The following is an 18,634-nucleotide window of genomic DNA, read 5'->3' as shown; positions in this document are numbered from 1 at the left end:
GTCAACTTTAAAAATGCTGCAGGTCAGCTTAAAAATGCTGAATGTCAGCTTTAAAAATGCTGGAGGTCAGCTTTAAAATTGCTGGAGGTCAGCTTAAAAATGCTGAATGTCAGCTTTAAAAATGCTGGAGGTCAGCTTAGAAAATGCTGGAGGTCAGCTTAAAAATGCTGGAGGTCAGCTTTAAAAATACTGAATGTCAGCTTTAAAAATACTGAATGTCAGCTTTAAAAATATTGAATGTCATCTTAAAAAATACTGGAGGTCAGCTTTAAAAATACTGAATGTCAGCTTTAAAAATACTGAATGTCAGCTTTAAAAATGCTGGAGGTCAGCTTAAAAATGCTGAATGTCAGCTTTAAAAATGCTGGAGGTCAGCTTAAAAATGCTGGAGGTCAGCTTTAAAAATGCTGGAGGTCAGCTTTAAAATGCTGGAGGTCAGCTTAAAAATGCTGGAGGTCAGCTTTAAAAATGCTGGAGGTCAGCTTTAACAATGATGAATGTCAGCATTAAAAATGCTGAATGTCAACTTTAAAAATGCTGGAGGTCAGCTTTAAAAATGCTGGAGGTCAGCTTTAACAATGCTGAATGTCAGCATAAAAATGCTGAATGTCAGCTTTAAAAATGCTGGAGGTCAGCTTTAAAAATACTGAATGTCAGCTTTATAAATACTGAATGTCAGCTTTAAAAATGCTGGAGGTCAGCTTTAAAAATGCTGGAGGTCAGCTTTAACAATGCTAAAGAATCATTCCAAAACAAAAGTTACTGAGAACCATCTGCTAAAACTGATATAATTATAAGTTGTGAACCTATTCCAAGATGGCACATTTTTTATTGTCACCTTCAATTGCAATATAATCATGCATGTTTCTAATATCATGTCAAATTATTGTTATTCCGTAAGTATATGTTGATGCAAGTGACCTCCCCCTTCAATTTATCTCAGACAAATAAATTTGGCACTTCAGTAGACTACAAACAATCCTCAAATCCATCAAATCCCACCTATGATGGAATCATTGGGACCAAATACAAAACTTAGTATCCTTAGAAACAAAATTTCATTCCACCTTTTGGCATATGAATTCATTCTCATCTAGAAGCAGTTCAAATCAGTCTTGACAATATTGCAAATTCTAATAAGTCTTGACAATAGTGCAAATTCTAATAATTCTTGACAAAATTGCAAATTCTATGTTCCAAAACCACCACCTTTGTTATCACCCCTCCCCCCCCCATATTAGATTTTTGACATTTGAAAACATCCTGAAGCAATCATTTAATTTTGTATAGTGACTTCAAGGAAATAAGATCCTGGCCTTGTGTCACTCAGTATACTTATAGTTCAGAGGAAGGAGAAAATGTTCCATTGCAACACTGATGGCACCATATTGAACAGCCAGTCTCTAATGAAACCTCTCCCCCAGAAAAGTTTAATCTTTTTCCGATTCTCAATATGCACCAAAAGTCTTGCAAAACTTCAAACTTAACAACCCTTTAATATCCCAAATCTTATATAAATATGACTTGTTTATACAATCTTGTAAAAGTACACTGTAGTGTTGGTGGCCTAGTCACATTTGTAGTGAGGATAATGCAGCTTATGATGATCTGGCTCACCCATTTCTTAATGGAAGATTCCATAATCTGAATGAAAACTTCACAAACAAGCTACAGGACACAAAACCCATGATGGGAAAGTAGCATTGCTCATATGGAACATGTCACAGAAATGAGGTGGCATTGTGCTGATCATGTATAAGACACACATACTCAACTCATGTGTATCTCCTGAAGGATGAACCTTAATGAGAGTGCATACCCTGCCAGTGTCTTCTTGTGAAGTGTATTGACTTTCATCCTGTGAATCGACCAACGTTTTTTATGTGAACTCAATTCATTTGTTTTATAATGATGTGCCACCAGAGAATTGGACGTTGTATTTTATGGACTTTTCTACCTTTATCTTTGTGGCCCCAAGTGGCCGAGTGGTCTAAAGCGCTCTCCGTTACAGATCACTGCCATCTCACCTCTGTTTGCGTAGGTTTGAGTCTCGGATTTGGCCTATGTGGGTATGTGAGAAAGCTTGCCAGTCTTCTCGAGGGTCGGTGGTTCTTTCCGGGGATTTCCCAGGTTCTTCCTCCACCATTAATACTGGCTGCCATGTATAGCCTATCGTGTGCTGAAAAATGGCGTTAAACCCTACAACAACAACAACAACAACCTTTATCTTTTGTTTGATATACCTTTTAAAGATTTTGGATATCTTTACCTGTATCTTTTGTTTAATATTCCTTTTAAAGAACCAGTAAAATAGAAATATATCAAAGACAGTTGATGAATTAATGGCCATAATAATAGAAATATATCAAGACAGTTGAAGAATTAATGGCCATGATAATAGAAATATATCAAAGACAATTGATGAATTAATGCTCATGATAATAGAAATATATCAAAGATAGCTGATGAATTAATGGCCATGATAATAGAAATATATCAAGACAGTTGATGAATTAATGGCCATGATAATAGAAATATATCAAAGATAGTTGATGAATTAATTCTCATGATAATAGAAATATATCAAAGACAGCTGATTAATTATTGCCCACAATAATAGAAATATATGAAATTCAGTTGATGAATTAATGCTCATGATAATAGAAATATATCAAAGACAGATGATGATTAATGGCCATGATAATAGAAATATATCAAAGACAGTTGATGAATTAATGGCCATGATAATAGAAATATATCAAAGACAGTTGATGAATTAATGCTCATGATAATAGAAATATATCAAAGACAGATGATGATTAATGGCCATGATAATAGAAATATATCCAAGACAGTTGATGAATTAATGGCCATGATAATAGAAATATATCAAAGACAGTTGATGAATTAATGCTCATGATAATAGAAATATATCAAGACAGTTGATGAATTAATGGCCATGATAATAGAAATATATCAAAAACATTTGATGAATTAATGCCCATAATAATAGAAATATCTTTGAAAGTACATCAAGTATCTTAAAAAATTGCTTCCTTCACAGCAGCCACTTCTCACTCAAAATGTCGGTCATCTTCCATGGATTTGTGAATATCTTTAAAACAATGGAACCACCTCAAAATTGCATGATATGACAGTTACATAAAGTTGTATCCATAAATTTGATCCTGGAGAGTACCGTAAGAAAGCCCAGATTTTACAGTATGCTCTTAGCTTAGTAGCAGAATATTTTCTTCTGCCAACAGTTTTAAGTTGCCATCATTTGCCTATGTTATGTTACACAAATATATTGTTATGTGTGTTTAATTTGTATTTGTTAGATTTTTCTCTATGATTATAAGTTATAATTTGATTTTGCACTAAACCTTGTCCAAAATAAAGTTCTTTTATTTTTGTAAACAAATAATGCATAATTAATATTTTCTTTAGGAGTGTGGGTTAAATGTTAAGATCATTATCAATGGAAGTGAATATATTTATTAGGGTCTGAGTCATGTTATTGGAATTCCTCCATAAAAATAGCCTACCTGATGTTTACCACATTCTATATTATAATGTTAGTAAACAAATCTTCAGAATGGAAGTTTCCATTATATAATAGTTTTTGTTAGAAAATGCTAATTGTGACCTAGGTCAAGTATAGGGCTTTATAATCTTGGTTATCTGAGAAAGCACTCATTCCTGCAATAACATCTGCAGCAGAAATCTGTTTATTGTTCTATCAGTATTTTATCTGGGCTGGAATTATTTATTCAAATTATTATTCTCTAGAATTACAAACTGGTGCTCAATAATATTCTTGGACTGAAACATTAATTTGGAATCATAGTGAATTCAGAGAAGGATATTTTGGATTATATTATTGTGATGAATCAAAAGACTATTGGCACATCATTGCACTTCAGGCCATTGTTACATTAGTATGTTCAAGAGTACAGACACATCAACACCTTCAGCACTGGATCTTTTTTGGAATACCAGTGGAATTTAATTAGAACTTAATTCATTAGGACTGGTAAAATTGTTTGGACTATTTGGTATTTAAGTCACATTACTGTAATGTCTTTTTAAATTTTCACTTTGTATTCTAGAGAAATAAATTATTTGTTGAATTTTACAAAACATGTTGGTTTTTGCTCTTTTCTATTACTCAGTTTGCTGCTTATTCAACTGCAGATCATTTTTGACAATGTCATTTTTTCTACTAATTGGCATTATATTTATTAAAAGGTTCAAAGAACAAAAAAAGTTACAACCAAATAATCATAACTTTTCTAATATTCCTCATAGTTAATTTTTTATCCAGCAGTCATTTGAAAATGAATTCACCCATTTTTATTTACCTTTGGCAGTTTCTTTGAGCCTCTCCATAAAGAAGAAAACTTATTTGGCATCTGCCATTTTGCTGGCAAAGTGGTATATGATGCAACAAACTTTATTCCCATCAACAGGGATGAAATATCTGATGCTATAGTGGCCATTTTCTCCAAACAGTTTTGCAACTTTGGATTTGCCTCCCACCTCTTCTCCCATGAAATAATACAAAGCAATGGTAAGTAAAGAAAGGAAAAGGACCATATATACATGTACTTACTTATAAGTCAAGTCAAATTGCATACAACAAAGATCATGATCTGCTGTAGCATAATGCATCTTCAGATCAGGGTCTATTTTGTTTTTTTTCACTGATTACTCCTAACAAATTGCACAGACCAAGATCTGCCAGTGCATTATGTGATGGCCGATCTGGGTCTGTGCAGTTTGCAAATGGACTCATGATGAAATATATATGGTACCTTAAAAACAGGATCATAAGCATATAAATGATTGTTTTTTTAATATAAGTGTATTTTATGTGTTTATTCATATTTGAGTAACTTTGTTGACCCTGCTGTAATGTGACTGGTACCTTTATACCTAATATTTTTCAGGATTTCTTATGTTGGTGAATTTCTAACAATAAACCAGACACAAAATTAGATTCCTCTCATGTCACACAAACTTCTTCCTACAATAAGACATTCCTTTGAGCACTGCATTATCAGAATTACAGAAAAATGTATTTATAGCAGAAGTCCCATGTATGTCACATGTACTGTTTTGTTTTTATAAATATATTTCTTGATATGGATTAATCCTTTACATCATATAAACACTTCTGGATGTCCCTACAACATTCTGATGGCAGTACTACTGGATGCCTCCATTCAATTTATATGCAAGTGTTTGAATGCCTGTATATTGTCTGCATGGCAGCACATTTTGATGCCGACAGTAAACATCAGTCATTTTGAGCTGGTTTTTGTAGGCAATTTAAGAGAAAACCCCTTATGAGAAAATACAGGCGTTGAGCTAAATGACCATAACATTGCATCATGTGCTTACTCTTTAAGATAAAGTCAAAAAAATTTTATTTAAAGTAACTGGGTTGGATTCATCACTATCCACATATCTGGATTTCATTCACCACTTTCTTGAGTTTGGATGATTAGAATTATGACTATGAATGCTAGGGCCTTATATTGATGTAGGCAAAGCAGATTTTTGATAATTTATTGCTTTTGGATGATTTAGTGGTATAGATGTATACAATAAATGGTAGATTTAGAGGTTGAGAAATATCAACTTCTGTTGGTCACACATCTTTACTGCCTTAACATTGAGTGAGTTTTCAAGATTTTAAAGCACATGCAAATTCTTCAATGAAAACTAAAATATACCGCTATAAAGATAAGATTTTACTCTTAAATCTATCTGTAGATAACAGATATTTACAAAAAAAGTAAAACAGTTAAATTTTTGTTGAATTTAACATGCGCTACACTACTATAAATTTTACAGGCAGGCCTATTGACATAGAATCCTTTAGGTAACGGGGAATGGGTTCTATTTATAACACACTGAACTCTGTTCTATGGTTTATGTGTATCAACAGCCTATACCATAACAGGGTAAACTTACAAGAAACTATTTTTGGACAAATTACACATATGTATAAAACTGAAAATATTATTCTGTATGTGTTTAGATGTAAATTTATTCATATTTCACTTTTCAAGTCATGAAATGTTAAAGTTTGTTTTCATTCCCTTGTCTTGCAGATACATAATGTTTTTGTAATAGCATATATGGTAATCTCCCTTGAAATATACATGTTTTTGTAGTAGTAGAGGTGATAATCTGCTTTGAAACATAAATGGTTTTGTAATAGCTGATGTGATAAATTTTCCACAAGATAATAATTTCTTCAGTCAGATTTAGACAGCACATAATCTGTGAACTATTGGGTATATCAATTTCCCTTTGAAAATGATAATTTGACATGGGTTCCTATCAAGTGGTTATGGTCGGTAGCTCAAATGTTTACATTCTCAGGACAGCATAGCAATGCCCTTGATCAAATCTCACCCAGTCATAAATTCTAGCCTTTCAAATTTAACACTTACATGGGGGGGGGAAGAAGAAAGGTCGAAGTGACCCTTCACAAAGACTTTTCTGGCTTTTAGGTAAATCAAGGAGCTGCATGTTGAAGAAACAAAAGTTATAACACTTTGTTGCCTTCAATGGGAAAGTTTAGGCCATCTTTACTAAAGACTGTTTTCTTCTTTCTGACAAGCAGTAATATTTCTAGAAGTTGGATTTTACTTTGTATATAAAATGCAAAATTTAATTATTTTGCTTAAGCTGGAATAGTGTGGAAGTGCATTGATTTGTTTATGAAAGTAAAATGCCCAATACAACCATGATTCATAGAAAGAAGAACCATCACCAAAGTGAGAAATTTAAGCCCAGCAAAACTAAATTTCCGAAATCTTGGTTGACTGAATCTGACTTGGAGAAGTGCATTAGCAAGGCAGGCATATTTTTTATTGCACATACTTAAAAACACCATGTGATCATGAGCAACTGACAGATAAAAAACATACAAGATTCAACATTCAACATTCTAACTGCATGTGTGACACTCTCTCACAGCAATGTAGATGTAAAAATAACAATTTTCAGTGCTGAGAAAAATTCAACAAGATCTTCAGGGAAGTTTGAATAACAGTAACATTTTGTCTCTAATGAGTGCAAACATAAAAAGTATTTGAGAACAGTAGCACTGGCATTCAGCAAAAAACATATTCAACTGTCCAATGGATTTTAAAGACAACAATGGTGTATTTTTGTTTTTAATTTAATGTCTATGTGACAATTCTCAGTTTACTAATTTTTTTTAAACGAAGTGCATTAAATACTTAAAAGAAAAAAGATATTTAATTTTCTTTAATTCAAATTATAATTTCCAGTAATTTTGCATACCATATGTACTCACTTAGAAATCCAAATGCAAAATGCACAGACCCTGATCTACCATAACATAATGTGCTAGCAGATCTGGGTCTCTACATTCTGTATTGAGTAAGCTGTAGAACAAACAACATAGACCCTGATTGGCAGGTGTATTATGCTACAGCAGATCATGATCTATATTGTTTGCAGTTTGACTTGACTTGTAAACAAGTATATACAATAGGTTTAAATGAGTAGATAATTTATTCACAACTGTTAAATGTCACTTTTTTAGGTGACATGCATGGACTAACTTCTTGAGACCACAATGCACTTTTTCAGTCTCCAAAAAATTAACACTGTCTGGAAGGTTATAAGTTTGTAACAGTCATATAATCAATGAAAATGTATATTTACAGTATGTTACAAGAACAGTGAATGAGGTTCAAATGAATTCATCACATACCCTTGTAGACTTTGTAATCATGAATCATGTATACTCTCCATCAACATTGACCCATATCTGCCAGCACACAATGATTTAGACGTTTGCAGTTGGTTAGGACTAGTCATAAACAAACAACATAGAGCATGGTCTGCCAGCACACAATGATTTAGACCTTTGCAGTTGGTTAGGACTAGTCATATACAAACAACATCGACCCATATCTGCCAGGACATAATGATTTAGATGTTTGCAGTTGGTTAGGACTAGTCATAAACAAACAACATAGGCCATGGTCTGCCAGCACATAATGATTTAGACGTTTGCAGTTGGTTAGGACTAGTCATAAACAAACAACACAGACCATGGTTTGCTTGAGCATTATGTGATTGCAGATCAGGGTCTTACTTTTTTTGCAGTTGGGTCTGACTGACATATGAGTATATATATTTCAGAGATAGGTGGCAGACTGCTAGGAATGAAGCACAGAATTCTACCATGCAGTTTTGTGGACAAATCAGTGTAAGATGGTATTTTTAGTCACGTGACTAGTTTGATATAGAAATAGTATAATTTTTTAAATTTAGGGTAATTTGTATCAAGGTTCAAGGTTGACCAGATTTTGGAGGTTTTTTAAGCCCCCACAAGGAATACATAAGGGGCATTTAGTATTGCTACTGTGTTTCCATATTTGTCTATCCATTACAACTTGTGTTTTAGTCATTGTTTGATCAAAGATACATGTAATATAGTTTTATATTTGGATGTCTCAATGCAATTGCAAAACCCATCAACCAAAATTAGATATGTGTAACCATTATCTCATGCTCCAGTGACTTTGGTCAAGTTTGACATTCAGGTAGTTTGGCAAGGAGGATCTGAGTTGGTATTTGTGTTCTTTGAACACATTTCTTGGTTTTATATATTTTGCTGTGTCATTTTGCTACATGTACCAGAAATTAATCTTATATAAATAATAATAATAATAATAATAATAATAATAATAATAATAATAATAATAATATGTTAGCTTTGCTGGACAAAGCTGTGAACCCTAATTGATATGAACTTTGTACCAAATGTTATATCAAGAAAGGAGCATTCAATGCTTTCATTAGTATCATGTAATTCTTTTTTTAAGTTTTTTATTTTCATTTAATGTCAATCATTATAATTTTATATAGAATTTTAGGCATTTATTATTTGCTGGAATAATTTGCCCATTACTTTTCAGATCATCTGAGTATGTTGGTTCTTCAGCACAGGACTCCCAGATGAGGCTCAACAACCTTCTGAAAATTGTGGTCGAAGCCAGACCTCATTTTATCAGGTGTATTAAGGTGAATTTTCTTTGATGCAATATTAGGATCCATTATCAAGATGCTGGAGTCCTATATTAAGCAACTTTTCCATCCATCCATCTGTCCATCCATTCACATTTTTTTGTAACCATCATATCTCTGCAACTCTTTAACATAATTGGATGTCATTTGTTGGTGAATAACCTATGACAGCAAAATCTCCAAAAACTGAAATTTCACTAAGCCAAAATACTCATGAAACTAAAACATTTTTCTGGACCAAGTAAACTAAATAAATTTTATGACCCAAATTTAAATTTACCATTAAAATGAACCCCATAAAATCTATATTACTCAAGATTTGGTCAGGTAGTTGCCAGGTCCCAGTCTAGAAATAGCTTTGGGTCATGCATGAAGAAAAAAAATCCTGGTACACAATACACTAGCGCAGATTATAGCCAGTGTAACCAATAGGCTAATCTGGAAGCTTTACGCCTGGCTAAAGTGGCAGGTTTTAAAGTTAATTGATTGTAACAAGGTGACGGTGTTTGTGCAATCAAAAGATACTGTTTATGTGCTGATTATCTATGGCCAAGTCTAGATGCATAAATGCTCCTCAGTCAACAAGGCTTATGCACTCACTTTTAACATGAGATCTAAAAAAGACGAGCAATTGAACAATTTTTCAACCATGCTCTCTCATATTTACCAGGATGTATCATTTTATGAAAACACATAAATTTAATTAAAAGTACAAATGTATGTTTTGAAACAAAATTAGCGTAAACACTTACACCTTAATTACCAGTAGTGACAAAATTAGAATATTAATAAAACATAAAGTAGGCTAATCAGTATGCACATCATGTTATAATTAATGGAGATAAGTATAAGTTTGACCACCTCACAAAAGAGAACCAAGTGCTTATGTGTTTTAAATACATTACCCAGTCATAATACAATGTACCTTGACACTCATTTCCAGTTCCTTCTCAGGCAACTCAAGAGACATCAGCCTCACCTTATGCTGGCAGAGATGATGATGCTTGCTTTCAGGCTCCTTCATCACTTTTTGACTACATGATGTTGCAGGAAGACTCAGCCTTCAGAGCTTTTACCTTCAGAGTTCTGCCCTCCTCCTCCTCCTCTATTAACTGCCTGGATCAGAGTTCCAGCATCTGTTGATCTTATCACAAAAAATGAAGAATCCAGCTTCTGATTACTTGTCCAGTCTGCCTGAATCACATATATTTTGAACTGTTTACATCATCAATTACAAAATCCTAGCATCAACCTTTTCTTTTACTCACAAAAGCGCCTTCCATCAAGTTTTCATCGGTGCTTCTACTATTGCAATGCACCAGTTTTTCATTGGACACCCCAACAGTTGACTAGGACACTGCAGCTATGGAGATAAGAAAACCATGCTCTATTCATATTGATCGAACATGTTTCAATGATGCTCAGCAATTGGTCTGCACTGTAGTAGCTGTGGTCTCTGTGTTGGATTTGGTATCAATGGCTACCTTTCAACAGGCAGAACAGAGTTAATCTTCTCCTACTTTGAATTCCACATTACATCCGTGGGAGTTGGTCTCCAGAGTGGCCCAGATTTTGAATAGCTGATCAACATACCTTAGCCAATGCCATCACAGCAGCTGCAAATTTGCAATTGGCAGAATGAGATGTACTGTTCTCTACCTCCACCTTTCTTAGGGAACATCATAAGGCCAAGCTATCATCACAACCACATTCTCTAATCTGCTTTTTAATGGCCCAATTGATGAAGTATGCAAATAAGCCACAAAGGAGACAAATATTTCTGTCCCTCAACTGCAACACCGATACAGGGGCATTTTGGGAAATCACCAAAAGGAACCAAAGGACACAAGTCAAACACAAACCTCTGACAAGTTATCCTATTATATTTAGTTCCTGTCGTTGAAAACCATGATTCTTGTGAACCACATGGACAAAAGACATAGAAGTGGCATTTACTTCCACCAAAGTTTCTCTACACAACTGCCTCCATCTCTAAAAGAATGACATCATCTCCATACCGCTCTTACCACAGTAGGAGGAAGGCTTCAATTATTTGCTGTTAAATGGGAAAAGATTTGCAACAAGTCATTGGACTTGAGTAGTTTCTGAGAGACTCTGCATCACTTTCTAAACACCTCCTCCTCTGTCCAGAGTCCCATCAGCTACCACATTCCAACAGACCCATTCAAAGTCAACACCTTCAGTGAGAAATAAACAACCTTCTCCAGAAAAGGATGGTGGAAATTTTTTGAAATAAAAATTCCCTGGGTTCAAGACTTTTCTTAGTCCCAATGGCAAACAGCACTCTGCACTCTGTCTTTGATGTAAGTGCCCTCAATCAATTCATTCATGCTCCTTGGTTCTAAGTGGAAACACCATAGTACATTCTGAATACCATTTAAGAGTGAGATTTTGCAGTCAGCATGGACTTAAAAGATGCACTTTTATCTTCATGTCCCTATTCACAAGGCCTCCTACATTTATATCATTTTATCAATTTGGACTGCTCCCATTTTTGGACTCAACATCAGTCCCTGGGTCTTCACTCATCTGATAAATCAAGTCTGGACCATCTCCAAGGTGGTGACTTCAAGTTACCTGGAAAAGATCCTCAGTTGAGTTACATACTAGAACACAATATGATAACCCTTGTTACACTGCTTACAAATTCAAGTTTCCTGATCAATAGGGACCAATCCAACCTAATACCATCTCAGCAATTTTGTTCATCTAGGTATGGAATTCAACATCAGGTGAACAGAATACATTTCCCTCAGGAAAAGGCATTGAAGTCAGGACCATGGTGGCTTTGTTACTCTTGAGTGAGTCTCTCTGTACAGAAATTACTTTGCCTTCTAGGCTTGCTCAATACAGTAGAGTCCTCGTCATCCTAGGTCACCTTTATATGCACAAGTTACAATTGTTTGTTTTTTTGCCAATGGAGGCCAAAAGTTTGCCCAATGGACCAACCTCTCTCTATACGCACAACTATGAGGTACTATCTACAGACTTGGAGCAACCTAACATAGCTTACCACATGAATATCTATGCAAGTACAACTGGCTGGGGAGCATATCAACTACATTTCAGAAAGCCAGTGGAGTTTGCTTTCCCCAGGACCAGCTTCTACATATCAATAAACTAAAGATTGAGGTCATTTTGAAAGCCTTTCACTGGTGGCAGGAATTTGTAAATGGAAAGGGAGTCCTCATTCTGTCCAACAACTCTATGGTGCTGACTTTTCTTAGACAGTAAGGTGGAACTAAGTCCCCAGACCTTTGCAAACTGTTGTGGGTCTTTCTGAAGCAGTGTCATGTACAACAGATCCATGACCAAGTTCATAATATTCCTGGATGACTAAATATAATAGCAGATTCTTTGTCCCAGAACAAAATCAACATATACCTAATCAGATGAAATGGTCTCTCCACCCCTCAGTTTTCACTCAGATATGTACCCAGTGAGGCCAACCATTGGTGGACCTGTTTGTAACAAGGTGGAATACCAAGCTCCCAACCTTTGTATCACCAATTCTGGATCCTAAAACCTGAGCAATTAACATGCTATCCATACATTGGAATGGTCTGGATGCATATGCCTGCCCTCCAACACCTCTGACATCCTCATTGCACCACTCAGATAGGAGAAGTCATGGATCAAAGACCTCATCAATCTTGCAATGGAAATTCCACAGAAAATAGAGAATTGCCATCTACACAAAAAACTGTGACAACAGTTTTACTCCTCATCCAGGAGCTACTGAACATGTGCATCTAAATCATATTAAAGAGGTTCTAAAAAATAAACATTTCTCACAACCAGTCATTGAGAGAATACTCAAGCAAGAAGGCTCTCCACTCTGAAAGCATATGAAGGCAAATGGAAAATTTGTACACAGCAGTGTACACAAGAACACATTCTATCATTGCAGGCATCAATATCTGAAAGAACTAACTTCCTCCTCTGGCTCTTTGATGAGAAAAAGTTAGCATGAAGCACAATCAAAGGTTACTGTTCCACGATCACTGACACCTTTTGTCATCATGGAAGAGAGGATATCAGAAAAAACAAAGACTTATTTGACCTTCACTCCAACTTTGATTTACTTGGCCAAAAACAGTGGCTCTGTGCCCAAAGTAGAACCTATCATGGATACTAACACCATTAGAACCACATTCCATTTTTTATACAAGTTCTGCTTCCTAATCACGTTAGCAATGGCAGGCAGAATCTGTGAAATACATGCCTATCAGGGGACCCTAATTACATGCAATTCAAACAAGATGGATCAGTTTCACTTACGACAGTTCCCTCTTTCATCACCATTAACAGGCTCCTGTCCATGGGTAACAAGACCTTTGTAATGAAATCATTGTCTACTCCGGACACTTCCATTCAAGGAGACCTAGAAGACCCAGTATGAGCTTTTTAGTGGCCTCTTAAAATGACAGAGGGAGATCACACTTATTTTTACCTCTCAAACTTGGACAGGATGATAAAGACCATTTTGTCCTGGATGAAGTGGGCTCTGCATATCAAGAAATAACTCCAGCTCCAATGAATTTGTTATGCATTTCAGGTGACAAAGTTACAGCAGTTGCTACAAGCATCGCCTTTGACCAGAACTTTTCTCTGATATTATCCATGCAGTGGGATGGAGTTCAGAGTCCACATTCTCCAGTTTTTACCCCCAAGATGTTTCATCCAAAATGGATCAACATGATCTGATGAGACCCATAGCCATGTGCAACACAGGTCACCATTCCAGGTTGACAGCTTCATAAAACCTGGTTTCATGTCTTCTGCTGGATTTGTGGGAGGAACATTTTTCATTTTGGAAGCTTCTCCTGAGAGATGGATTCTTCTCCATTCAGGTTACCTAGAAACTGTCTCACATACCTAAGGGGACTGGAGATGGCATCTACAGGGTAAGGGGGATGTACCTCCTTCCACCTCTTACCTATTCTCCTAAGGTATTAAAACTGGGTAACATCTTTAAAGAAGAAACTAATTTTGTTCTGGTAAACTACGTTTCTTTGTGAATACTTACCCAATCATAATACACATATACCCTTTCAGCCTCCCCACAGTTACATCCATATAGAGCATGCCTTCTGCTCCAGTAGTAAATGAGATATTCATGGGTTTTGCCATCAATCCTATTTCACTGCCTAACTGGTGCCCAGGTGGGCAGATGAATTTTAGCTCTTTTTAGTTAAAAGTGTTATTTGGGAGGGCTGTATAATAGTAGTTCTCCTTAGGGATTATGACTGGATAAGTATTTGTGAGTCATCATATTTTCCTATAAAAATATAGCTTCTACTGATATATTCTGTGCAAAATATAAACAAAACATGACAGAACATGAACAGTAAACAGCTGACATTATCCCATATGATACCATACAAAATCTGTTACTTCAGTATATTTTGCATAATTCCTAGCCAAATACATTTGAGCAAAACATGAAAAGAAAATATGCCTGTTCTGATTATAGGACATATATTTCAACTCCTGGATAAAAAAAAAAACTCAAGTATTTCACTTGTGGCTTTTCCACTCGTGAAAATACAGAGTTTTTCACCCACTCAATGAAATATATTCATTATTCACTCAATACAAGCAAAAACCCTCTTTAGATTCTATTTCTTTTAAAATTTCTGCCTTAATGACAAACAGATGCAGCTTGCCACAGTGAGTGCATGATCTATTTAGAACATTTTTGTTGTTGTTGGTACAGTACACTCTTTGGTTAATTTTATGGGCTGGTGGTTTTAAGTAGTATAGCATACCCAGTAGATACTTCTCAGAATGTGAGTATACTGTGTTTTTAAGTTTATAGTTTGAAGTTTAGGTCTCTTTGTTCTGATTGCTTACATAAGTATGGACCTTGACCATTCAAATTTCAAATCTTATATATATATATATATATATATATATATATATATATATATATATATATATATCTTTTCCTATGCTTGCCATGGAATATATTTTGTTATGACTTCAAGAAGTCCTCAGTCTGTATCCATTTGTTCCTTACTACATTTCTGCATAATAAACTGACCAACACCTTGCACAAAACAAAAGTATGCAAATAGCTGGCATTTAGGGTAAGGAAGAAGCCCATCAGTTTAGGGGGTCAAAGGTCAAGGTTACTGTAACCAAAAGAATAAGAATGTTTTTTGCACAATAACATTAATTTTAAAGATTTGGAATACACTTGCACTTGAGTGAAGGAACCAGCCTCACAATCTTTGGTCAAAAAGATCAAAATCACTGTGACTGTAAGAAAAAAATATGGTTTTCACACAGTAAGTTTAGTTATATGTCATAGATCTAAACTAAACATTATGGAATTATTGCACTTTGAAGTAATGCAGAAACCTATTAATTTAGGGGTCAAAGGTCAAGGTAACTGGGGAAAAAATTAGTTTCTGCATATAAATTTCACTTCTGATCATATGCCTTGACCAGAGTTTGTGGAAGTCTTAGGCTTTAGGTAAGGGATAAGCCTACTGGTTCTGGAGTAAATAAAAAAAAGGTCACTGTGACTGAAAAAAGAAAAATGTTTTTTGCAAGATAACTTAGTTCTAGACGATGTACTGAAACCAAGGTTTGTGAATGGCTTGTACTTAAGGTATCCTAAGTTAAATTTCTTAGCCAAACTTTGTAGATAATTTGTACTTTTGGATAAAAAAGAAACCTATACATTTTGGGGTCTTATCTTGAATAGTCATGGTTTGTAATAAGTCTAAAAAGAAGTATAATTCAAGGTTGCATACCTCTCAAAGTCAATATCACTGAGACCAATGATTCCTACTCTGCCCTAGTCAATATCACTGAGACCAATGATTCCTACTCTGCCCTAGTCAATATCACTGAGACCAATGATTCCTATTCTGCCCTAGTCAATATCACTGAGACCAATGATTCCTATTCTGCCCTAGTCAATATCACTGAGACCAATGATTCCTACTCTGCCCTAGTCAATATCACTGAGACCAATGATTCCTACTCTGCCCTAGTCAATATCACTGAGACCAATGATTCCTACTCTGCCTTCATAGAGTACTATTAAACATGGGCTGGGTACACATGTCAGTCAGTACTGTTGTTTTATAGTTTCATCTTATTCAATATGGCATGATGTGATTTTAAGATAATTTGTGAAAGGGTACTGCATGAATGAATGTATTACATTTTTATATTCATATATCTTGTATGTTTTATGATTATTTTGTACCGTAATTCATATCGATATAATTTATTTTAATTTGAAGACAAATGACCAGGGAGAAAGTTTCGTATTTGATAGAGAGACCATGATTCGTCAGTTGAAATCACTGCAGGTTCTGGAGACAGTCCATCTCATGGCAGGAGGTATGCAATTTTCTTTTTATTGACAAGACAGAGATATAATCTGGTTTACATTCTGTGAATTTACTTTTATTTATTGTGTAGCAGTTAACATGGATTTTGTGCAACATATAAAATTTATTTTGTGCAGCAATTAATGTTAATTTTGTGTACCAGTTCACAGTGACCTGGTGTACCAATTAAAATGGATTTTATATACCAGTTAACATGGATTTTGTGTGGCAATGAAAATGGATATTGTGATTGCTTGAAACCCAATAAAAGATGTTCCACTTTTGAAAAAACTATTCACTCCTGATGCAGTCACAAATTTAAGTACCAACCAAAAAGGCTGTTTGCTTTTAAATATAAAATAAAAAAAAGTTAAGAGCAACTTTGTCTTGAACTGGGATTGATAATGTTTCATACATACAGAAGTCAATTGTAGGATGCAGCTTTTATATTCTTTGAAAAATATTATAAATATACATGATAGCTGATATCAGTTTCAGCAAGTGCCATATTTGGATATTATTCATGTATCGGTACTAAAGGGCTATAGGGAGCTATTTTTCTCCTCAGCGGTAGGATCTTATCTGAAATATTTGTCTGCAGATTGTTAGAAAAAGAACTCAACCTGGTAAACACTTCCTTTCACTGGATGTCAACCAGTCAATAACTTTGTAAGCTTCTTGCTGTACTCTTATTTCATGTAAATCACACAACATTTGCATAAAGAAAATTCACGGGTTCTGCACCCACCAGTCTTGTACTTCTTTCTTATTTTAATAAGTAGGGTTACTTATATGTTGCAGTATTTATTACCCTCCATTCAAATACAGAATAGAGCATATTTTCATACATTTTTGAGGGATATGAAATACTTCCTTTTTCATATGGTTATTGTGTCATACCCTGTAATTAATTATCTGTTTACCATTTACAAGGCTTACCACACTGGATGAGGTACAAGGCGTTTAAGAAGAGGTACAGTCTATTCCTCAAACACAGGGATTCATACAAATCAGAGTCCACTGTTGAAGAGTGCAAGGTCAGAGAGTAACCTACCCTAAAAATAAATTAAAAAAAGCCACATCATAATTTAATCTTAAATCTTGTTTGGTTTAATTATTACCAGCTGAGGATTAATTGCGACAAAGAGTTCATTTTTTTTTTAGATCTTGGAGGTAATTGTCCTCTGATACAAATAAAATTTCTCATGTACACTTTAAAAATTTTTATTTTAATACATGCAAATCAATTCTATCATATGTTTCATCCAAATTCAAGTATGATGGTTTAAAAGAGATTTTCACATTTACAGTAGATAAACTCATACGTGCATATACAAACCCAAATTTAGAATGAGACAACTTTTAAAACCAACTTAAATTCTTAATTTCTCTTCTGTCACAATGTTGAAGACACTACAGGATTTATTCATTGGGTGTGTTTGACATGAATCTTCTCATGTCTATTCTCGCCCTAAAGAATAACATTGTTTGCAAAAATTATTCCAGAGTTTAAAATTGACACTGTCTCTAAAGTAGAAGCGGACAATATGAAAAAAGATGGTGGAACATGCTGAGTGTGATGTACCATGCTTGCTGTTCTATCACTATAGTAACAATGGTCAGCACACTCAGGAATATCTGTGAATGTGTACTTTTGGCTTTTGGACAAAAATCCTGTTTATTGCCACTTTTTATTCAGGCTGAAACAATTTAACTGTGTAAGTATTTGGATCCGACAAAGGACATGATACAGTGCACACTAGTATGTATCAAGTATCAGTTTGAATCCTTGTGACTGGAGAAAATACAGTATATATAATCAATAACTGGAGCATTCTAGTTAAGAACAAGTTGATATAAGAATGGTGCCATTCTAATATAAAACTAGATGTGTCTAAATACAACATGGATGCCCACACCAATATGATGCAATAGAAGGGCAAAGTCAACAGGGGCCATAACTCCATTAAATCTTGTTGGAAACGGTCATAATAGAATTTGACCAAGATCTTCTTAATGTAAAGCCTTATACGAAATTTGGAACAAATATATGCTCTCTCCATACAAATGGTGGTGGCAATAAAAAAAAGTGTTCTTAGAAAATGTATGCCTTCATTAAAAAAATGGCCAATAATTGCTATGGAGTCAGGTAAGATCTACAGTTAAATTTTGAAAAA

The 18,634-nt window shown here is 34.7% G+C and overlaps 1 protein-coding gene across 1 annotated transcript in view; it reads left to right on the top strand.

Moving 5' to 3' along the window:
* Positions 1-18,634, top strand: part of LOC149805806 (unconventional myosin-VIIb-like) — a 61,099-nt gene that overhangs the window by 27,679 nt on the left and 14,786 nt on the right. The window contains exons 12-16 of the mRNA XM_089950505.1: positions 4,374-4,573; positions 8,197-8,263; positions 8,976-9,081; positions 16,368-16,467; positions 17,391-17,494. Of these exons, the coding sequence (XP_089806631.1) occupies positions 4,374-4,573; positions 8,197-8,263; positions 8,976-9,081; positions 16,368-16,467; positions 17,391-17,494 (577 nt within the window). The remainder of the gene's footprint in view (positions 1-4,373; positions 4,574-8,196; positions 8,264-8,975; positions 9,082-16,367; positions 16,468-17,390; positions 17,495-18,634) is intronic.

Source organism: Sinohyriopsis cumingii, chromosome 2, assembly GCF_028554795.1.
Source record: "Sinohyriopsis cumingii isolate HCF-2022 chromosome 2, ASM2855479v2, whole genome shotgun sequence".
NCBI lineage: Eukaryota > Metazoa > Mollusca > Bivalvia > Unionida > Unionidae > Sinohyriopsis > Sinohyriopsis cumingii.
The sequence above is the reverse complement of the archived record's forward strand: the minus strand, read 5'-3'. Positions and strand labels throughout refer to the sequence as shown.